The sequence below is a fragment of the Calliopsis andreniformis genome, chromosome 6 (assembly GCF_051401765.1).
Source record: "Calliopsis andreniformis isolate RMS-2024a chromosome 6, iyCalAndr_principal, whole genome shotgun sequence".
Classification (NCBI taxonomy): Eukaryota; Metazoa; Arthropoda; class Insecta; order Hymenoptera; family Andrenidae; genus Calliopsis; species Calliopsis andreniformis.
In genome coordinates, this window is record NC_135067.1 from 6,347,508 (window position 1) to 6,373,304 (window position 25,797).

General features: G+C 33.5%; 1 protein-coding gene across 1 annotated transcript in view; it reads left to right on the forward strand.

The window, feature by feature from the left end:
* Positions 1–25,797, forward strand: part of LOC143180389 (netrin-1) — a 260,615-nt gene that overhangs the window by 215,556 nt on the left and 19,262 nt on the right. Inside the window, exons 3-4 of the mRNA XM_076380084.1 lie at positions 3,568–3,717; positions 6,658–6,753. Coding sequence (XP_076236199.1) covers positions 3,568–3,717; positions 6,658–6,753 — 246 coding nt within the window. The remainder of the gene's footprint in view (positions 1–3,567; positions 3,718–6,657; positions 6,754–25,797) is intronic.

The following is a 25,797-nucleotide window of genomic DNA, read 5'->3' on the forward strand; positions in this document are numbered from 1 at the left end:
TGCAGTCGTTTTCTTTATATATTCACTTGGTAATTGTTCTTGCAAAAGTGAAACGTGAATATTTAAACTATTTCAACAGTCTCCACCTTTTTTGTATGAATTTTAATCCATTTTAAATCTTAATAAGCTGCTGTACTGCAGATACGTAGTATTTAACATACTCGATTTGTTATACGAAAAATATGTTATTTAAGAGAATTATCTGCAAAGTTGTCTACCGAAAAAGATAATGAAGATACTTGAAGTTTTCTATGACCCAGTTTTTTCTAAAGTAGGTATAATTATCTATTTTGAAGGTACAATTATATTACTTTGTTACGTGGAAGGATCATTGTATACTTCAATCTTACAAAAATTAACAATTTTTAATAAATTTAGATGTAATGATGTAAATTAATTTCAGAAGATATTTAAGTTTTCTATCTTTCTTGTCTGTAGTTAAAAGGGAAGGAAGAAACAACAAAAAAGTTCATTTGAAGAAACAATGTATATACTCTTTATTTCAGTATGATTCAATAAATTTAATACAATTGTTTACTGTTATTTAAATTGTAAGTCAAATGAAGTAATTTTTGTTTTTTTGAATTTAGAAAATCATTTCAAACTTTTGGCTAGTAATGCATGCATTTACTATAATTTTATTTATTACCAACGACAATTTTTCTCTATACATATCACTTTTGTAAGAACTAACTATGCATGCCAATGATTCACAAGTAGTACAAAACCGTAAGAATAATATACATGAGAAAATCGAAACTTTGAAAGCAGAAATGTTAAAATCTGTGACAAAAAATATTATCGAAAGGCTCCATACTTGTGATGCAAAATATGCAGAATTATGTTGCGCATCTGATCTAATAAAAACTGCATTTTCTACGCTTCATATGATAAAAGAAAAAATATAAGTGATTAACCCTCTGCAACAGAATGCCATTACAGTGGCGACATTTGGAATTTGTTCAGAAAAATATGCCGACCGCAAAGGGTTAAAAGAAAATTTATTCAGCCTCTAAATGGAAATATGATTATAATCCATGCCTATAGAAACATTACCGAAACATTATATTGTTAAAATATAATCTACCACGTTTTTCACGCGTTACCACCATAAAAACGAGATGCTCGTAGAAAAACGGTCGCAAGCGCGAGTAGCTGGGATAAAATACCGAAATTTCCAGCGTTAAATTCGCGCGATATGTTCACGAGGAGGATAATTGCCAACCGTTACACGGACGTGCAACAAGCTGTTGAAGTGGCTCGCGGGTTCGCGTAAAAATACAAGAACGGCTCTGCCGCGAAATAGTAATGCCGTAGATAAGTGGCAGCTGGGGAAAAAAGAAACGGGACAAGGGAACGAAGAGAGGGCGATGGGAAGGAAGGAGGAATGGGAAAGCAGACGAGCAACGACCGACAGAGCTTTCGAGGGTCTCCTCCTAGATTTTCGCGGGGATGCGCTCGGCTCGAAGTGCAATCGTAATTAACCGCTTTTCAGTGTCTCTCTCGCATGAAAAATACGAGCTTGCATAAGTAAGTGGGCAAAAAGGAACGTGTCAAGCTCTAGCTGCACCGAGCGAACGTTTCTCCCTCGATCTCTGCTCTTAGCATCCCCACGTTACTATCTCGATTCGTATTTTAAGATCGTGCGCCATCTTGAAGGTCTAGAAAAACTGGTGAATTTTATGCGTTTGTTCTGTGGCAGTTAGAGAGTAAAATATGGGGACTTTTTTGGGTCATGTTAAGCAGGTTTTAGCTTCACTTTTGTGCAGGTTGTATTTCGCAATTTGACGAAGTGGCAGAGTAATGCTATGTTGTTGACTGTTATGTTTGGTAAGACCTTCTCAGCTGACACTTTGTAGATCTCTGAAATTATTTATTCAATTAACTTTAATTGTAAAGACTCTGTTCCTTATAAACGGACCTAAAATGTAATAACTAACAACTTTTGAATAATTTAAAAAAATAAGGAAACTGCAGCTTTGTGAAGAAAGAAGGTTGTTCTTTTCGTTGAAAAATATCAATTGTAAATATTCATAACATTTCAGTGAAGAGAAAGATAAAAAAAATCATACGTTATATTGTAGACATTTTATATTAGACTGTCCCATAAGTTCTTTTCCTTTTTTTACTAGGCTGAGCGTGTAAAGTACAAAAAGGACTTGTGGGACAATATAATATAATAATGTCTATGACTTTAAAGGTAATCAGAGACATGCTGGGTGTCAGATAGAAAATGCAGTGCCGAGAAGAACGTATTTAAAGTTTTAAGTTCTTTTCAATGCAGTTGCTTCATCAACTATTCCACTTTTGAACAATTCTTTTACCAAAATTTTTGGAAACTGACAAGATGTTCTCACTTAACCCTGAAGCAGAATTGCGATATATCAAGATAAAATGTCTTCCAGTGACGTAATCGAGTAAAAGAGTGGGGTACCACACGGTATTTGACTGCATTGTCTACAGTACCCCCACTCTTCTACTCTATTTCAGAGTATAAGACATTTCACAATACATACTTACATGATGTCCACGTGAGAGGAAGGCTAGGTAAAGGAATGCAGGTCTGATTGGCGTGTAGATCCCCATTCCAGTTCAGGAGTTTTACACATCAACCAAACGTTAGGATTCGACATAAACGCCACGACATCTAGTGATATAAAAGAAAAACATTATTAACACTGCATCGAGAACACGTTTTCCTTCGATAACATTTCTGTGGGAAGGATTTACTTCGTCGTTCAAGAATAAATTTTTTCTATTTTAATTAACATTTTCACGTTACTCAAGACAATTATGTGTATCTTTTTTAGTAACGCAGTTTTATTTTTCGCCATATTTAGTGCACATTGGTTAAGTCCCGCTCCTTTGTCGAATCCCAATTGTCCGTATTGGCTGAAAGAAATGACGAAAATCGACAATGCATCGTGTTGAAAGCGAGACACATGGTAGTCAGAGGTGTGATTAGACCAGGGATGTCAAGCAAGCAAAACGTTCTGACGTTACTACAATAGAAGTAGAAGTGGGAGAGTGTGGAGGCTCAATACGATTGGTCTGCGTTATCCCCCACTCTTACTCCTGTTGTAGTGACGTCAGAAAATTCTGATCGTCTGGCACCCCTGGATTAGACGAACCCTTTCTAACCAGGAATGGTATGAAACCTGCTGCTTGGTGACGTCATCAAGTAAAGAGGAAACTTTTCGAATGGGATGAGAATTCCTAGTAATCACTGGTTGGTGAAGCAATTCCCACCCCATTCGAAAAGTTCCCTTTCTACCTCGTGACGTCATCGAGCAGCAGGTTTCATACCATCCCTCTTCTTGACCCTTGTTACCATCCCATTAGTCTGCTTCTCGTATAAACACAGTAATGTCATTAACCAGCAGGTGTTGTCAGAAAACTCAAGGTATCGACTGGTGTTAAAAGCAGAATTTGCATTAATATTTTTCATTTTTTAACCATTAATCATACATTCCATTGCATAAATTATTAAAAGTGAAAACGCAGATAATAATTAACCGTGCTGTCTTTTGACTAACCACTCCTAATTTCGCATGTTGTGTGTTACAGCGTGTGACTGTCACCCGATCGGAGCCTCTGGAAAAACCTGTAACCAAAGCACTGGTCAATGTCCTTGTAAAGACGGTGTAATCGGTACCACTTGTAACAGATGTGCCAGGGGTTACCAGCAGAGTAGATCTCACATTGCACCTTGTATCAGTAAGTAAACATACGTTTCGCTTTTCCTTTTTATGTTTTATTTTTTTTTTATCTACAAAGTAGAAAATATGCAGTATCAAATTCGGAGTTAATGCCTAGTAGACACCAAAATTGTTAAAATTCTTAGTAACAATTAGCTTTAACTTAATAACAGTTGCTCAGAATTGATGTTTGCGTTTCATAAACGAGGTGCCATTAAATTTATCAATTTTGTTAAACTAAGATAACCAGAAATTTGATTGGTGATGGAAGATAATAAGTATTAATTAACAAAGATTTCTTTTCTTTGCATTTTTTATAGTAAGCTTTACTATATAGTACACACAATTGTGTAAAATAATGCATTTGATTAATAGCAACAAAGAAACATTAAGAAATTTTACATAACTAATACGTTTAAAAATTAAAATATTACTTATAATTTATAAATAGAAGAACTGCAATCGTGTAAATTTTGTTATACAATAGAGATTGTATAATGAAAAGAAATAATTTCTGTGTATTTAAAACTCTTATCTTTAATTAGATCCTGTAATATCAAATTTTATTTTTGTAAACAGAAACACCAATAAGCTTTTTGCATTTACAATAGTTTTTCATTATGCATGTTGATAATACTATTATTATCAGTATACAGATTAATTAATTCGTATTGCAAAAAGGACCTTCATTTATCCTTAAAAGTTGTTCAAACTTTTCAAGGTAACGATCAGTATTGCTATTGGTACTTCTTAATTACTTTCCACAATATGAACATTTAATTTCTTTGATCCGTTTTTATGTTCGTAACGAATTTTCGTGCTTATTGAATAAACGTTTAATTCATGTTCAAAATCTTGTTGACGTCTCACGCAATAACTGATTATCGAGTTCCCACGATGTTGACAAGCAAAGTTGGCGGCGCGCTTAACAGACGTAATTATTTCCAGCATATCGCACTACCTCCTTTCCTGCACAGTGTATCTTGACTTATGCGTATAGATACGTACATTAAACCTGAAGCTCCAATACACTGGGTGTTCAAGAAATACTTGAAAATAGTTGACAATTTGGCAATAAAAATCTTGATGTACAAATATGAAGTAATAAGTACTAAATAATTTATATTTTTGTAGGAAGATTAAAATCAAGGATTTTTCTCTTGAACATAATAATAAAATTAATAAAATGAAATGAATAGCTGTAGATAACATAACAAAATTAAAGAGATAATAGTTGACTCTTTCATCATTGCTTGAGAAACCATTAAAAAATGCAATTTAATTTTTTAGTTCAAAAGCTGCAATTCGAAATTCTGTACTTATTTCATATTTAACTCGTAATCATTTTAAGCTCTTTCCGAAATGATATGCAAAATTAATTAATATGGGTGCAAGCAAATTAATTTTGTAATATAATATATATCTTCTGGAATATTTACTATTGCAGTAGCTACTCTCATTATTTTTATATCTAAAATACCTAACGAAATTATAAGCAAAATATTTAATAAAAGCAATTCTACAATTTGAAAAATAAATAAGTTTAAAAAGAATAAAAAATGAAAGAATAAATTAAATCATTTTTCCTACTAATTTCTTTCGGTTTTAGCTAAGATAGGAATTTTGTGATTTTATGTCAATAAATATATGACATAACAATTTTTAAATGGAATAATATGATTGCAATAAAATTCTACTACGAAATTTTCTACTGTGCTACAAAGTTAGCATTTAGGGAGAAAACGAAACGTATTTAAGCGATGAAGAATAACTGAAAGTACTTGGAACTCTGTTGGAACTTTTGAAAAAACATTGAAGAGAGAATACGTGATCAGACGAAGGAAGTAATGACTGATGTACTTAGACTTTCTTAGACTACTATAGACTTTCAGTCAGTAGAAGGCATATTTGCTTTTTCAAAATGCATACATATATTTCCACTGAAACGCTATTATCTATTCACGCATTGTCCTCAAGCGATTTCATTAATTGATATCACCTTAACATTATTTTCTTTACGTTATTTACCAAGAAAATTGGCAACATGATCATAAACGAAGATACACTACATTTAAAATTGTAATAAATTTTACAAATGTAGAAGCACTTTGTAAATTGCGAAATGTGAGATAAATTTTCGCAATATGAAACAATTATATTCTTCTTCCAATTTTATTAAAATAGTAAAATCATTGCCAATTTTCTTAAATTCAAAATAAAAAAAAAGGTCTATAATAGAGGAGAGTTTGGTATAATAAATTAAAAATACAATAGACTATTTAATTACTTACTTCAGGTGCAACCTCAGTGTGATTTCAGTTAAAATAGTATTAAATGTATAAATTGCATTTAAAATGTATAATAATTATCCACTCAGTTAGGAATTACTTAACTACATTAGTTACTTTATTTAATACACAAATATTCATTTACCTATAAGTCAGTCCAAAGTAATCCAAAAAACTGGCAAATCACACCAAATTTTTAAACACAAGAAGGCATGTCAAAAACCAAATTTTCCATTTTCACAAGATCACAAGGACCATTATCCCTATATTCACCCTCATAAAAAGAAAACTACTCGCTAGAGCTATGCAGCATCCAAGAAGCTTAATTTTTAAAACACACAGTATCTCATAAAACGCTCGCCATCCGGTCCCATTAACAAATCCCATGCCAAAGGACCGAAGAAATCGAAAAAAGAACATAAAATGAAATAAAACAAAAAATGAACGCCTCGGTCCAGGCCGTCCTGACTTTGCAAGTGATCGATCGATCAATCGAACGGAACACGCGACCGAACGGCTCGTGTTATCGCCTCATCGCACGTCCAATTAGGCAAAATTTGCGAATTCGAGAAAGAGAATCGTGTAGCTCCTCAGAAGAGATATGGCTCTATATTTAAATCGACTCTGCATTTCTCATGGAGTGATCGCGCGTTTCTTTTCCTTCTCCACAGAAATACCAAGGGTTGTGCAGACCCAGGGCACCGCTGGCGAAGAGAGCGGGGAGCGTGAAGACGATGACGACGAGCGCGGGTACGACGGACGAGCTGGTAAGTAAATGTCAACTGATCCGTAATAAGTAGTATGTACTATGCGAAGCTGGTAAATTGACTAGTGGAAGGAATGCGGGTTTCATGAGTTATGGGAGAAAAAAATCTAATACCTTGATATGTCCCAGTAATTGGACACTGGTACAAATAATACTCGTCATTATATTTAATATTCGTTTTATACATAAGGAAACTATTTTATTTACTGTACAAATATTTCTGAAAATATGTTCGTACGTAGATTTTCTTAGCAGAGATGTAACACGTTCAACAACGTTGAAAAAGAATTCAGTCTGTTGGACTTTCTGATTTACATGTACAGGGTGTTTCTTTTGTCCTGCACATTCAAATATCTTCGTTATTTTTACTGGTACGAAAAGATGTGTCAGAACTAATAAAATAAAAACTAGGAATATTATAATTCATGTGTCTTTCCTCTCAAGGTCATTTTTTTCGAGTTTTGAAGGCCACCATTTTTTGCACGTTAACATCTATTTTTTATGATGCAGCATTGTAGTGCATATCAAGACGAATTCAACGACCTATGACACTATGAGTTTTAAATGACCTTGAGTGAAAAATTCAATAATTTTAGATCCTCACATAATGGGCTAGACACTCATCGTGTTTAAATCACATCGTTCCTTGGTAATGTAATTGAGATGGACACTAACGATCAAGATATCTTTCTGCATTTAAACGTTTTGTCTCAATTTTTGATTAAAATAACTTGACTTGAAATATCTGTATTTACATTAGATATCAACGTACGCTTGACCTCATAATATATCATAGACGAAATCATAAACATGGCAATAATCTTCAATCACGTGAGTAGTATTGCCTTGCTTGTCTCAGCATGATCAGAGAAGTTTACCAGAGAAGAGAATATTCAAGTGGTAATAAAAAATATGAAAAACTAAAATTTTTTCATTCTTTTGATTGCTTTTAAACTAGCGTGATTTTTTCACTTAAGGTCATTTAATGGTCATAGTTTCACGGGTCATTAAATTCGTCTTGATGTGCACTACAATGCTGCACCATACAAAATCGCTTTGAACCAAACATAGTTCTGACACATTTTTTCGTATCAGCAAACATAACGAAGATATTTGAATGTGTAGAATAAAAGAAACACCCTGTATATGCGATAATTTAATATTAGAGTATGCATTTCCTTATTATACAGTGAAATTTCGTACCGATCCGAAATTTAACCATGTATCTAATCGTGTTATTAAAACAAATAAAATGAGCACTCGCAGGTTATTGTTAACACAATTATAGAATGTTTAATTTCTAATATAATAATTAAACTCCCAAAAATTACTTTACATTGTAGATTTATTCTTTTCTAAATACATATTATTCTTCTTAATTTTTTTTATTAATGTTTAATTCATGTTCAAGATACGTGTGTTTTAAAAATATATGACCTTAAATTTTTTTTATTTTCTGCGACTTTCACAGTACATTTTGCCAGTTTGAAGCATAGATTATTCTTAATATATTTATTCTTAAAGCCAAATATGCGATATGGACTTAATAACCATACTATAAATTATAATAAATTTTGTTAGTATGCAGCACACATGTATAACAGCAAATAGTTTCTTCTTTAACATAATTCATAAAAATTTACAATTAGTCAATATTTAATGCACCATATCAGTGTATCAATTTCAAACTTTTTTATGCATCAACCTAATATGATCTTCTTGTAATTTACCTTTTCTAACTTGGAATATGTCAGTATGTCCTTTTGTTTCATTATTAAAGTACGTGTGCCTAGGTATAAGATTAGAAATTCATCGCCAATTCTTAAAAAAACGATATATGTATGTATGTAGATAGGGCCACATGAAATTTGTGAAGTATTCCCCTTTCCACTGCAGTCTCGCTAGACAACTTATCAGCAAGGTGCAGTACATAGTGACATACTTATTTCGTTGAAATGTTTTCACTGGGTACTTAACATTCCATGGAAAGTACAGAGTCACGATCGGGGAAAATGACTTTTATTAATCGCGCCAAGATTAACATTGGCTTGTCCAGTTATCTAGAACAGTGTTACAGGGGTGTCCAGTATGAGGCGTTGCCAAATTCCAAGGGGATTAGTAGTAGAGACAAATGGTTCGCTGGTTGCAATGAGATGTAGATTGTAATGAAGTTATCGTGTAGCTTAGAGTGTAATTGATAGGTTGAGTGTTGCTATAAGTGTTGGAAGTTGAATGCTTGGAGAGTTTTAGATATTTAAGGGAAAGCATACGAAACTGGACATTTTCTCTTAATTATGAGTAGGTATTAATTAGAGAAACTTATTTTTATGGATATTCCCAAACTCAATTATGAGCAATAATTAAAATGTTAGAAAGTGTTAATAACGTAAGAGCGAAACATATTTATTGTAAATATTTGAAAAAAATATGAAATATTTCATAAGTGTTGAGTTTTAAATAACTTGATGTTATATTTTTTTCTACACAAAATGACACGGGGAATCAAGTTACGTCAAAAGAAATTTACTCTGCAACTGATATATCTGTGAAAAAGTTATATCGTGGAATAGTAGTTTATTAAGTAGTGCACAATTTTCCCTTAGGGCTTTTTTCTTAACTTCAATTAGAATAGAGTTATAATATGTACCACTTACTGAAATCACCCTGTATAAAGGGTATTCGACTACAGATATGAGAAATTTTATAAGGTGATTCTAAATGTCAAAGTAAGACGAAAACCAAGAAAGACAAAATTGCGTTTGGGACTTCGTTTTAGAGTTACTAATTGTTACAAAAACGTCTAAAATTCGTGTGAAATGTGTCTGACTGGGGGCTTATTCCACTGCCAGCATGCAGACACAGCGGTGTCAGTACAATAAATCCTGAGTCAGACACATTTCAGGCGTACCTATTTTTGGCGTTTTCTCAACAATCAATAATTCAGGAACGAAGCCTGGAGCGCAATTTTATCTGTCTTCACTTTCATTTTATTTTAGCATGTAGAATTACCCTTTAAAATTTCTAACATTTTGTATACGAAAGTATAGAATGTACATTATGTGTGAAAATACACAAAACATCTAAAGTAAAGTACACATTACAATATTTAGAGAACGAAAGAATCCTCTCCAAATTCCATGCAACTTCATTTCATAAACTATAATTTTCTACAAATTTATAAGGCAAAACGACCTTTATCACATTTTCAAAAAGTTCGAATTAAGGCCTTAATCGAAATCTAGAATATATAATTTATATTTCTCGAAGAAGAAAAAACATTAAAAAAATTTGTTTGCTTAAAAATAAGGGTTCAAGAAGACACAAGCCCATAAAACAGTATTGAATTTTGGTAAGATCCTTGAATATAATTTTCCTGTTTCACACCAAAAAAATAAACGACAAGCAGCCTTTTTTAGTTTCTGCCACATGTGACTGTGTTAAAATGCATCAACTTTTATGAATAATTTCTTAATAATTGTATCGTAAATCGATTCCATATTTTACACCAAGGTTTCTAGTAGTCCAAATCAAGTTTACTTAAAATTTAATCAAAGTCTTCAATTTTAACGTTTATCTAAGCTCTACCCTTAGGTTCTCTTAGGTTTCCCTTTACATTTTTTCTAAAAAAGATGTACTGAAACAAATGATTAAAAATTTTCTAACATATACTATGTGCAGAAATGTTTTTAATGATTCGTTAAAAGTTTATCAATCCATTCAACTATTATTCCCTACACTGTTAGCAAATTTAAAAAATACCATTTCGAGAAAAGCTCATTTAAAGTTTCCACTCACGCCAACCTCGCTGTGCACGACAGCAACATATCGTTCCACAATTTTGAGATAATAATTTTGAATATCTACTCATTCAAAATACGAAAACAAAAAAAGTCAATTCTTCGACTCTTCAAATAACTTGAGACCCTTAAGCGCCATCTCCAAAGCAGAAACATGTAACTTAGATTATCTTGTCTTACAACCACAGAAATATGTACAGTCTGCCTTTCCCCTTTTCTAAATTAAATAATCGCTATAATTATTAATCACGCAAATTGCACATAGAAATACCTCCGAGCAACTCGCGCGACAACACGCGAAGGACGCGAAAGCGTGTTTCGCATAACTGGGAGGGGGGGTGGAATCCCGCCGATTCGTAATTTCTGTTATAATATTTCCACAAGCAGAAACGCTTACAGCACGCGTATGGGACGGGAAAATGCGGGGAAGGTAGGAAGTTTATTCGGATACAAACTCCCTTGCCACGTGGCCGTATGGAATGTAAGCACAATATTAATTTGGCAGGCAGCGAGTGAGAAGGACGAGAAGGAAGAGCGAGCGAGCGAGGGACTGGGGAGGAAAGGAGGGAATAGAGGGTTGGAATGTCTAGCCGCTTGGTCGCAGCCTCTCAGCCACCCCTAATGGCTTAATTAAAACTACCGTCACTTGCGGCTTGCCCATTTGCTCGAAGTTCCCAGCGGCCTACTTGTACAACCATATGAGCATAAAGTTTACGGTCCCTTTTTATTATTATTATTTAGAGACCTGCACAGGCGGCAATAAATCGTGCCATCGAACCAGACTACCCTTGTTATTGCTTGGCGCTCGCAGCTATCTGCCGTTTTAGTGCCTTCAACGTCAGCTTTTTAGAACTTCGTAACCGTCTGAATTGTTACTAAATGAGGCAATTTTTTTATGGGGACTAGCGATTATGTTATTATTTTACGACGTATGGAAAGGTTTAGCGGTGATATTTGGAAGAGTTGCTTGGGCAATATTCTAGTTCTTGTTTGTTGATCGAAGTGTTTGCGAACTAACTAGGACCGAAAAGTTTGAATTGTCATCATAGTACAGTCGAATCGTAACTCACTGGAGACAAGATAGCCTCAATTACCTGTACTAATAGAGGGGTACAGTTAGTTTGCATATGGGAGTTATTAGAAAATTAATGGTATAATATAACTCTCTGGTTACGTGATCCAGAAGGTAAAATATAGTGGTATCTAGGAAATCATGAATAAAAAATTTTGTTAAATAAAAATTCCTGTATATCAATAGATATTTTTAATTTGTAACGATTAACAAAAAATTAAAATTTAAATACAGAACTATTGAAAACAGCTTCTAACGCTTATTCTGTGTTTAGTTACTGGCATTTGGTAGAACTCATCAAACTTAATACGCCAATGCTTCTTTTTAGGGGTATATACTCAATAGTTTACGAGATGTAAATAATTTAAGTTGCATCTATTTCAAAATTTGAGTATTTTTACTTTGAAAATTTCTGAATCCTCAAATCAATTTTAAAATATTTCCCACAATTATAATAAAATACCATGAAATAACTATATTTAGCATTAGAAAAAGGTCACAAGAATCTAAAGAATCTCAGTAATCTCCTGATAATCCAAAATTTCGTGAAGTATGTGCTATAAAATGACATCAGAACAAGATATTTGTCATGATATCCTACTCGTGTTTACTCAGTTTCATTATCATAACAATAACAAATGTAAACTATGCTTATCGTTATCAAGGGGAACGTGGTTGGCTGTAGCAACTATAAATAACGGAGTATTATCCTGTCTGTGGACATGTTCAATAGTTGGATCAAGTATCATATCATTGCCGCGAGGTTCCAGTTACTCCTACTGTTACATATGACTATCTCGACGAAATAATTCGCAGATAAGCCGAGCTTAACTCCGTAAGAGCAAATACAATCATTGTCCTTGAAGAATGATCGTACTACTTTCTTCATCCCTTGCACAGTGACACACTTGTGAATAATATTAACTATCAGGGACAATGGATCATAGAAATTGTAGTGTTAAGGTAGTTTCCATGATTCAAGAATTTCCAATTTATTAGTTTGCAATTTTTAATTATTTATCGTGTCGTGTCGTTATCAAATTTCATATATTTGTAATTGCCTACACATTAAATAATGTGAAACATTAAAATACGATAAAAATTTAACACGGGTCCCCGTGTATTATTTCATGAGTATATAGTATCCGACTTTAATTTGTAATTACAAATTACTTGTACATGATTTGCATGAAAAAGTAGTTCAGAAAAGAATGAAATGGTATCGAGAAGAAAATAAAAGGATCTTCTAATGTATCAATTGATGCAGCTCCTTATTTCCTACAGAAGAATATTAAGTTGTTATGTAGAAAAATTATTAATTTAGAAGACATTTTGATGTGACAAAATCAGATACGAGCATGGTTCTGATACACCTTCATTTTCTGAATTGATAATGGTTTGATAATGGATTAATATCTACAGCAAGATAAAGGACAATAAGACGAAATCAACCATATCATTTCTTGCGTAATTTTATTAAAGAATTTGTGTAATAGATGACAGTATCATTGAACATTTAAATGAATTCATCATATTTGTTCTCCTGCTTCATTTTTTTATACAGCAAGTAATTTATGAATAACTTATAATTATAGATTAAAATCGGAGACTGTATAGGTACACATGTATCATTTTAATTCATTTCACATGTATCTAAATCTACGTATTATTTTCACAAGTTCCTTGATAATGAGGTTTTGTGATTCGTGTAATTTATAATTTTAATAGATGTATTCAAGTTCATCTACAGAAACAATATACAGGATGAAAATATGGTTTCACAAATAGATTACGAATACGTGTACATACGTACACGCATCTGTTTAATAGACATTTCAAAACTCTCTGCTTCTATATATCTCTGGTCCTTAGAACCAACATATTCGACACATTGTCTTAAAAATTCCCTACCAAGTCACAAAAACTGTCTAATCAACAACCGACATTAACACTAACAAATAAGACATTAAACCCACCGTTTAAAATATAACTTCAGATTGTACTTCCGTCACAAAGGTCCTTCTCCCCCCTCGGTCGTCTCTCAAAAATTAATGCTCCCCCCATACATCTTTCTCCAGTTCCTTCCCCTTTCAATTGTTACCCCCGCCCTATCACCCCACTCTCTCTCTCTTTCACTTTCCCTTTTCCCCTATTTCCTTCTCCAACCATCCCAACTCCCTCTCACCCTCTTTGTCCTCGCCAACCTTCTCGCGTTCCTCCTCCTTCCACTCGAACGCAAGAGGGAGGACGCGAAGAGGGTTCGCCTCGTCGAGTTATTATTATTTAGCCGCAGATACGCATTCCTGGCGGGAGCCCCTTTAATAGACCGACGTTTACTTCCACGCGCCTTCACCGCCCTCGACGGGTGCAACACGCGCTCGCTCGCGCGCGCCAGGACCATTCGCAAATTATTTGGCCCCGACGCGGCGCACGAGGAACGCCGAGCAAAGGAAAACTCTCGACGGGGCAGCTGAATGCTCGAGCACCCGAAACCGTCACCGAGCCACCACTGCTTTCCTGCCCTCGAGCGGGATTGCACTCTGCGCGATGACGAGGTGCGTGGTGGCTCGCAAATCTCTCGTTAGAGGTTCCATTTTTTGGACTAACAGACTTAGCCCAGGCGAGCACCACCGCCAATCGGCGAACAGCTTTGTCGGTACTCAGAGACTGTAGAATATCAAAGACTAGAGAGACTCTAGAACTGTATGTATCGATTCTCTTCTTAAAGCCGAATTTAGACTTTTCACTTTGGGTGATCATCGCGGATGATTCGTCTGCACTGAAAATGAAACATGAAAGCTGGAGCATTTACATGAGTCCAGTGGTTAAATTCACTTCATTAGGCCCGCGGCTGACGAGCGTTTTTCTGCTTATATTTGAAATATTTTAGTTATCTTTTCTTCATTCGTAACGATCAAATACTATTTTTACTAGGTACTTTTTCGTCACAGAATTTAATATGCACAGTTGTGTATGGGATAGCACAGTACTTAAAAGGTAAATTATGTACCGTTCCACAATCGCGGTGCTTGGTTTTCGACTCCTAATGCCACCTCACAATCGATCTTCTTTGCCGTTCCCATCAATTTTATCAATGAACACTCGACCGCTTTAAGAAGCACGGGTTGGCTGCTTGTGTATGCATATGAATACCACGTACTAGTAGTATGTACCGTTTGCAGGGAGTTGTAGAAGCTGTAATCGAGTTAATGCGATATTGGGCACGAAAGCTTAGGTGGAGAGGAATTTGCTGAAAAGAAGTTGAAGGAGGTTGTTAGCACGTGGTTCTTTGACGTTGTTGAAGGGTATTCTTTGGTTTGAGACGGGGGTTAGAAAAGTTTCAAAAGTAACTCTTAAGAGCTATTATATGTGCATGTATGTGCTGCCTGTTTCCTAGATCGATTAACTCCATAAGACGAAAATATTAATATTTATTTCGCATATAAAAAGTTGAACATCAATCAGGTGCTTTGGAATTAAAATTTAAAAAAATTCAAAACTCCACAAAAATCGGAGTTTTTGGCCTGTGAATGACTCATTTAAGATTTCAACTGAAACAGTTATGAAAAACCAAAACGATACGATAACTGTTATTATAGGCGAAAATGATTCTGGTCGATGTCGATTCGCTTACGGCTTTACAGCCTGTTATTATAATACATTGGTTTTATATCAGCTCTGAAATGGTTCTGCATTGGTTTTGAAACAGTTTTACATCGGTTTTATTAGATTCATCTGTACCACGTTCCACTACTCGGTGTATTGAGCAAACATTCTCCTTTATTAGACTCTAAGAATCTTGTATTAAAGGTCTCTCTCTATTTATTCATATTTAAGTTAACCCATTGAGAATTTATTCTAAAGCGAACGTACCTATATCGACACTCAAACCATTTAATTTTAGCGCGGTTTTGTATATATAATTATTATACATAAAAACAACATACTTCAGTCTTTATTACATGTATTTACTATAAAATCAAAACTATTTTACTTCAGTAGAATGAGTGAATAAATTAATTATATGAGTAAAATTCATCGTTTCTATTCAAACAATTAATAGGAGTTAGTTTCTTTATTCGCTGAGCCTTGTTATTATCTTAATATACAATAAACTGAATTAGCGAGAAACGTGACTTCTATTTCTTATAATATCTATTTCTAATCTATTTCTTAAAATTTATTAACAACAATAGAATCGACAGAAATATGTCAATTTGAAAATTTCCATTTTTATACAGATCCAATACATAGAACCTTCTTGAACCTTCAAAGAAGGTTCAAGTTTTCAGATCCACTATATGTAATAACAGGTTGTGGAATCATAATCGGAATCGATATCAGCTAGAATCTTTTTCATCGATAACAGTTATGGTATCATTTCGGTTCTTCATAACTGTTTCAAGAACCAAGTAAAACCAATATCATAACTGTTTTCAACCCTTACTTTGAGGTTGTTGGAAAAGATCGCTCGAGTTTTGTGTAGATGTGTGTTGGCTTGAAGAGTCCTGGTGCACTTAGTGATTGAAATTAAAGAACTGATTAAATTCTATATTGATGGATGATAACGTCGGGATGAATTAATACAGCGCATCCTCGCGGTAGGTACATGGTTTATTGACGAGTTTATGGCGAGGGTTATGTTCTTGAGATTAACTTAACTGCATGGTGGTCTGGCTGTTTAGTCTTATCAATGATGTAAGTGACAGCGTATGTATATTTGGATATCTTATATTAAACGCACTATCTTTGATAAGGCATACGAATCATTGACCTGTAATTAAATCTCGAGAGCTTGTCTTTCATATTCTATAAACTCATTACTGGTAATGAATCACGAGACCACACTGTTTATTCGTTATTCATGACTATTCTATACTATATTTCTTCGAATTATTGTCACATCTTTTTCCAGTTTTATTTCCAACGAAATAGAACTTAGTTCTGCAAACTCGTTACTACAAAGTAATAAATCACGAGATTATAACGAGTAAATACTATATGCAAAGGTATACGGTTATAGTTACATTGATCACCATGAATTGTAGTTATGTGTGACACTCCCATCATTCCTTTGTTACGTCACCGCAAACTAATTCGAATTTTCAAATTTTCTAATACTCAGATATATTTGTGTGATAAGTAATCGAATATTACAATTTGCAAATATTTTAATATTTCAATATTTGATTTTTTAAATGTGCTACTATGAAAATTATAAATATTTAAAAAGTTGCACTTACTATATAAATCTTCAAGTATTCCAAAATTCCAGTTCTCAAGTATTCCAACATTATAATTGTCAAATATTCCATTACCGAACTTTTCAAAAACTCCAATATTAAATTTTTTAAATATCCAAAAATTCTAATGCCCAAATCTTCGAATATTTCAGTGTTTCAATTTTTAAATATTTCAATGTTCTAATTTCTAAACATTCTAATATTTCACTTCTCAAATTATGACTCTTTAAATATTCAAATCTACATAAATACATACAACAATTTTCCAACTTTCGAACACGTATTCCACTATTTAAACATCTAAATGACAACACTTTCCAAGTCTTCTTATTTACTCCAATTACCAAATTCTAATTCCTACCTACAAAATTACTCATCTCGTTGAAAATAACTTTACAAAGGGCCCCCAAGACATAACTACAGGGTGTTTCAAGACTTTAACAACTTATAGTACTTAGCTAGACGAGTAAAAGATATGTAATTAACATAGGTCCAAAAGTCAATCCTTTCAACGAAAAATCAACTTTTAATATCTAAGAATATTCAGTAACGTGAGTTTCTCCGCGACGCATTGAATATAAATAGAAAAATTGATTCAGAAGTACATTCAAGGTTATCAATACAAGATTATTAGACTAGCATTAAGAAGGATTAGTTCATAAATATATGCGAATTTAATACAAATCTACTTTGTTATTGTAAATGTTCGATATGACTTCCTTCTGTTGCAATGCAAAGCTCACATCTACTAGGCTCACTACTAGGCTCACTAGTATGCTCACAACTATGCTTAATACTAAATGAAAACTGAAAATTTGTACTACGTTTGAAGCTATGAAATAATCTTTATTAATACTAGTTCAATAATCTTGATTTGACAACCTGGAAGATACTTCTCAATCAATTCCTCTATTCACATTCAATGCGTTGTGGAGAAACTCATTCACGGTATTAAATATACAAAAATAATAGCAGTCAATTTTTCGTCGAAAGGATTGATTTTATATTCTATGTTGGTTGGACATTTTTTACACCTCTCGCTGAGTACTATAAACAGAGATGGTTTTTAATCCCAAAACCGAAATTCATTTTGACTTTAGTGTACCTTTCCAAATACATTTAATTCGGTCTTTCTTCTCGATGCCATTTTAAAAACCTTATTCACTAGTTTTACAAAGTAGCCTCATTTTAAAAACCGAAATTCTTTTCGGTTTAAGATCCGTGTTAAGACTCCTATAGACACAAGTCCTTCAATGTAACTCCTATCATAAACGGTCCTTCGAGACCGAATATCATTCCTGATAATAATTTTGATCTCACATAGAAACCCAAAATAAATTTAATCTGCTTAACCCTTTCCCTTACAATTTTCTTTCGTAATATTATCACCTTTGCTGCCGCTCTGAAACGTGTAACTATCTTAAAGTGCCAACAGTAAAGCTCCCATAGACGTCTCACGCGATGGTGCGTGATCGGTTACTTGCGAAAAATCCTCATCATGCATTACCGCGTAATCGGCAGCGAAGATATTGTAAAAAGTACACGAGCCAGACTCGTCAAAGTACGGCAAGGGGTTAATGAGAATAAAAATAGAACCGAAAATTCATTTCACTTCTAATTTAATTACCTAATATCAAGAACCCTATTTTATCCATACCTTTCACTTAATTCAGTATCAAAATAAATAAGTTCCCGAAGCCACAAAAAAATTCGACTCCGAAACCGAATACAATCCCTGACTATAGGTCCTTAAAGTCTTAAAACACTTTTTTTAAACACCCTCTATAGCCTCACCATAGATCTTCGTCCTCGACCAAACAAAATTTGGCCAATCGAGTTTCTCCTCCCTTCGTTAACCATCGCAATCGCGAGTCCCAATTGCCACGTAAACGAGAAGCTTTAGTATCAATCTGTCGCAGGGTAAACGATCCCAATCATCGCTCGACAATAGATCGCGCAAGGGTTTCAGCCGGCCGTTGATACTGGCCGAGCAGGACGCGCGGTGCGTGGGTGCGTGCAACGAGAATTACGCGCGCGGCTGCACTCAGCATTAACATATAGATGCGATCCGTGACGCGGGATGCATACTCCCGCGACGGGGCTGGCGCGGCACATACGCGATGCAGACGACGCTCTTGTTCCTCCCCGAGAAGGAGCGAAGGAGTATCCTCCAGCTACTAGTTTGCAACGCTTATGAACAATGTGCGCGGCGCGTCGCTAAAAAGGGGATGCGCCCCATGGCTATCGATGCTGCTCTCCGCTGGCCCCTCGCGCGGAACCGAACGTAATAACATGTTGGTGCGTCGTATCGAGGCAGCTGGCGGCTGAGTTACGACCGCCACTCGTAAATTTGCGAAAAACTCGGGTGAAATCGTGAAATCGATGACGAGGCGAGGAAAGAAGCTCGATGGGGTTGACGCTCTTTATGAGGCGGTTTTTGTTTGCTGCGAGCTTGGGACTTTGTGCAAGCGTCAGATTAGGGGGGAGGAGGAGACTTTTTAACCTTTTAACGGTGGAATTTTCTTTTGAAAGTGTGTACGTTTGTGTAGGTAAGATCAAGGGATGATGAGTATGTTTGTCAGACACAGAATAAATATACTTGCTGTGAATTTGAATGAATAAAATTATAATAAAATGGCATGTATTACAAATGAGATTTTATTTTTTCATGTGACGAGTAGACTCGTTATTACTCTAGAAGTGATCGTTTCCTCGTGACGAGTGTACTCGTCAAACACCGTTCAAGGGTTAAGAATAGGATTTTGTTTGAAGAGTGGAGATAGAACAGGATGTAAATGGCAAAATCAAAATTGCGAGGAAAGCAATTTACTGATATTGGCCTTCACATAAACATCCTTTTCATGGAGCAAAAGTAACTTTTTTTCTAAATGGCACTTAAAGTAAATGTTTCAATACCTGAACGCTTAAGATGTCAAATGTTCCAGTAAGTGAACACCTTAAAACTGTACGTCCTGATACTTAAATTATCAGATCCCTGGGACTGAGGATACTATTTTATGACACTAGTTTTTATTTTTAATTAGATACACCTAATACAGTAGAATTTAAGCTCAACTTAGTTTTAAGCAAAACTAACATTAGTGTTTAAATATCAGAAAATGGTCAACTACTAGGACGTTTACCTTACAGCCTTTTTTATTTCTACTATTTATTTAGGAAAAATTAGGGCAAAGGGAAAACCTTAAAATTTAGTGACATACAAAGTGTTCAACAAGTGTCAGAAATTTTGAGAGGTGATACTACGTGTTAAAATAAAACGAAAATAAAGATAAGAAAAATACATTTCAGGTTTTATTTCTAAGTTATTAATTATTGAGAAAATCTCTAAATGACGTGTGACATGCGTCTGATTCAGGACTTATTCTACTTACTTCACTGTCACGTTCTCACTTGTCTACTTATGAATTCAAGTAACTTGTCTAATCTAAAGGTGCCTAGACGAAATAGAAACTTGTTGAAAGAATATTTCAAGTCAAATGTATAACAGGTTCGCATTAATCCAGTTGTCCAAAATTACTTGCATTCAAACCACTTGAGTTCACGTAGCTAACTTGACTAATGTGAATGAGTCTGTACTGTGACTACTTGTCAATATTAATCGAATTTTAAAATAAAATCAAAATAATAATAGATTAGGTTCATTTATTTATTTGTAAACAAATAAGCAAAAAAATACCAAGTCATTTAAGAACTACATATTATAAAAATAAGTACAGTTCATCAAATTGCCTTAAGTTTTAATCTGAAAAATTAAAAAGAATCTTTCATTAAAAAATAATTGCCAAATTAGAAGAATTGCCAACATGTTTTATTTAGAAAATATGTTACATTATTTGTTCATTTCATTGAAGGCTTTTTCAACATGAATGGAGTGCTTCTGTTATGACACAATGTATATTTGAACGTAGAGCTTAAAGTACCAGCCCATTGTAGAGTTGGTTTGTCATACTAGACTAATGTGCTGTTAACTTAGCTTGCGCACAAACGCTGCGAGTACTGTCCGTACCCGTGAACATTCTGTTTTACGAGCGTAATTACGAGCCACTAGAAGCTTATGAGTGATGACGTCGAGCAACATGAAATTTTACATTCGTAAAGTGAAACCCAAGACGAAGAAATGCTAACTCGAGATCGTATAAAAGATTGTAACATAATACTAATAAATCTGTTTCTTATCTTACATATAGACAAAAGCTGATCACCCATTCTTACTGTGTATAAAAAGAAATTGCAATTTTATTGATATTAAAATCTGTATTATTTTGTATTACAAAGTAAATTGTTACTACAGAAAAGATTGAAAGTCTTATAAATATTTTGTAAATTTTTTAGAATTTTTTTTCATCAGAAAGTTTGAATAACTCCATTTCGTTCGGTGTCAGGAATAGTAAGTGGAAGATCGATAGAAAAGTGATTGTTGGAAACGGTTATACGTGTAAAGATTCTTGCTGAAACAGTTACGAGAAAACTGAAGTATCGTTATAACTGTTGTAGAAAGGAATGGTTCTCGTACGATGTGGTTTTACGATTTCAATATCGGTTCCAATATCGGCCCGTCGGTATCGAAACTGCTAAATATGTTCGTTTTAGAAACTGTTATGTGACCGATTCAAAGAGAAACACAGACGCCTGCACAATAGATTTTAAAGACAATTTCGAGTGAAGAAACGAAATAAAGTTATATTTACGCATTATTATAAATCATGCTACAAAAGAATTGTCTAAGTAGAAAAATTGACACTGAAAAATTCACAAAGTACAAAAACACTCCTTTAACACTATAAAATTTAACATTGCAAATATTATAAAATCACTGAAATTATTATTTAAAAACAATTTTATTTGAAATTAGAACTACTGTATCTAACACAAAATTCCCTAGAAATTTTGATACACGCAGAGTGACAATCGACGTATCAAAAATACGAGATAAAATTTAATTTTGATTGATAAAAAGAGGTAACGTAAAGCACTATTTTATTGAAAGGAAACGAACAGGTTCCACTGTTAATTTTCATTCGGTTTCTGTCTCCATACACGACGAGGGGAAACAGGGTAAGCCGCTTTAAAATGCATCTATGATTGTGGACAAGGAAGAAAACGGGAAAGAGAACGAATCGATGTGGTGTGCAAACAGTACCAGGGGTATGTTTCCTGAAATGGAAGGACCCTTAGTGGGCGTTTATCCGAGCGCATACGCACAAGCAATAAGTTCACGCATCGGTACGGTAAACGAACCGCAGATTAACTCGCCTTGTAAACCAGACAACACGTTTATTTCTGCTTCTTTCGTACCAATACGTTCTCACCGCGTTACGCCTATTATTATTACTCTCTGTCTTTCTGCCTTATCATTTTTCTAATATTTTTTTTTTAAATGCACTTGGGAATATAAATGTCGCTATTGTGTGACTGCTGCATAATAAATTATTAATGGCGTATAGATTACGATGCAACTTAAATGAATGATGTATATTTCAATTATGGAAAAAATAGTAGACACAAGATTTATATTTGTTGAATTATTATTTTTCACTCATTTCAATTGCTAACATGCTTTGATAACTTTTTCATGCATTTGTTTGAAGTACTGCATTATTCTTTTCTATCTGTTCTACTAGTGTGAATAATTATTAACCTGTCAGTTTGGTAGTATCATGGCTCAGTAACGTTTGAATTGAGTAATAAATATAGAGAATGCATAGAATAAAAAATGTATATGTTATAGCTAAAGATGTAACATATTTTTATATTTTAAATTATATTTCATATTTGAAGAATAATTAAATATTATAAATATGTAATGTATTAAATTTCAAATATTAATATTTATTGTTCTTTAAAATATTCATCATTTATTATGAAATATACAGCGTTACGAAATTATTGCAAATATTTAAAGTTTCGCGGTGAGTAAGTAATATAAACACAGTAGTATTATGACTTCAAAATGTGAATACGTGAAATAATATCTTAAAATGATACCACATTTACCTACTGTGAAATTTCAAATATCTACAATATTCTCAGAACGTGAAACAATTCATATTGAATAGGTATTCTAAAGAATGATAAATATTAATATTAACACAGTGATATTTGAACAACAATTGCAATGCTATACCACAATTACTGCCAATGCAATTATTTCAAATCAATACATACATATACATGGACAAAATTTCAGAATTACCAATACATACATATACATGAACAAAATTTCACCATTACCAAGTTCAATTGTGTCTGCAATTTTAAACCGATTGTTTAATTATAAATAACCAAAATAACTACGTCGTATTTACAATAATTAAAATCTTATTTATTCAGTTTAGCTACGTTTGCAATCAATTTTCCTGTTTTACATTTATATTTATCATTCCATGGGGATTGATTCGATGCTTACCATCAAAATACAAATAAGATACCGGTAAACGGTTTAATGTTATTTACATTTTATTACATCAACCTTTTTACGCAAAGATTTTCGCAGTTGGGGTGTTCCCGAGCGAAGGGAAGAAAGTTTCGAAGGAAATGACCTTTCGCTTCGTCGGTGCGACGTACTCACGATGAGCAATCGATCTGTTTTTCGTGGGCTATTAAAGCTGAGCACACATTTGGTCAAAGGGGAACCCTTGATGAAATGAAGAATGTATCGTTATCTTCCTTTACCATTTAATAGGTCCACAGTTTATTACTCGTTGGTCTCCAACATACTAATTCTGTACCTGAGAGCCAACGTGACCCAAGTCCACTTTCTTATTTTTCAGGAGAGCTAAAAACTAAATGCTATTACCCATTTCTTGACATAATATTTGAAGTAATTTATACTATTAAATTTCGTAATGACGTAACGTAACTAAATTCTTGTTATTCTAATAAAATGAAGAAACAGCAATAAGATCCTGTCAAAAACTCAATTTTGAAAAAAGTGGACTTGGATTAGTCTGGCTCTCAGACATAGAATTATTATAATGTTAGAAAAGGTTCATTTATTAAAACATCGTTTAATTGAATGTCTAGCTGTTTGAGCAAAGTCTTTTATCGAGGAACGTGTTTTCGTTTTTGAATATTTGAGAATATAGAGTTACCAACGTTATCATAAATATAGTAGAAGGCTGGTTTAAATTAAATATCACAAGTAGAAACAGAATAGAATCTTTTTTAAAAGAAAGAAAATGAACAATGATATACTGTATTTTTCTTGGTTTAAGAAAGAAATGATGGATTGTTTTTAATGCTATGCAGACTATTCTAATAATTTCGTTATATATATAATATTTCATGTTGACTGTGTACTAAGAATAATTTGAAACATTTTTTAAGAACAAGTAAAAAAAGTAAAGAAAAGTATTACTATATAAATGCAAGTTTATTGTATTACCTTGTGGAACCAAAATAACTTACAGTCGATATTTGTTTTTAATTTAATGAGCTATATAACGTTAATATGATATCAGTAATATAAGATTATAATATGAAATCATACAATAATTGACTGTAACACTAAAGGAGAAATACAATACAGTCGGATAAGGGGAAAAGGATCGGCTGTGGTCAGACGCGAATTATATACTTACGCACCACTAAAATAAGTGATACAAAATGTAGAATTTATAAAGAATGAAGTTTTAAAGAACAAATATGGCCATCAACACTTTTTACTTAATTTATTAAGCATCATATAACCTTTTCTCTGAAAAGATTAATAAAAGAATAGAACACTCAGTAAAAATTTTAAATCCTTTTAATAATTTCAGAAAACGTAGATAAAGTGGTTCATAAAATTTGGTAATTTTTCATACAAATAGAATTAAGATGTGGTTTTCTTCAAGACTTAAGATATACAATGTAGATACATATAACAATTCGCAAGCTTACAAGCGATAAAACAACACAAAACCTTTTACTATCGCCATAACGCTACATCCTATCGACGACACTCCATTAACATCTTAATTTAATATCCATCAGCTCAAAAGGGCTCCTCGTGTTGTAACATACGACGTGCGTCACTTGTTGAGACATTTAGGCCAGCCTTGAAAAATCCTGCCACCCGGTGTATGATGTCTCCCTGTATAATAATTATTATCTTCATTATTACGGGTACAGGCTCGCCAGTTGGGCCCTAAACCAAAGTTAATTACCAGCCGCCGTAGCTAATTTAAATCAAGGCTAATTGACCTCCTCTTCCCTCCGTTACCGCCGTGATCTTACTCCCATTACTCGTGCGGCTCGCGCCTTGGCTTCTAGTAACGTGAAACTTTCCCTAAACTTGTCTCATTACATCCGTGCGTTGCCGCAAAATCCGTGGGCGAATGGTAATAAGAGCAATTAATATTAAACCACTCTGGCTACTTTGCATACAATATTGCCATGAATTCTAAGCTGAATATCGATGAAGGAACATCGAGTTGTGACGATGAAATTGTAAAAGCGGAATCTCTGTTATCTTAGGGTATACTTATATTTACTCGTTATAAACTCGTCACTTTCTACCGTTTCAACTTTCTTAAAATTGTCGTCATTTTCTTTTAGTCTTGTATACAATAAGGTAAATAGAAATTGATGACACATAAGTCGACGTTAAAAAAAGCTTAATTATCTTAATTATCTTTGTATGCATTTTATAGTCACATAATTTGTTTACAAAAAAGATTATTTTAAAATTTAATTCTTAAAATAAATTAGAATGATATAATATATAGTATATAATATAACATATAGTATATATGTATATACAACATTTTATCTTGAAAATAACGAGTAATTATGCACTCTGTTGCTTTCTCTCACTAATACCCATTGTTTATACAAAATATTTTTAATTCATCTTCGGTTTTATCACGTGGAAACGAATACTCTTCTTCATCTCCCAAACTTTAGCGAAAACATGCCCATTTATCAACTAG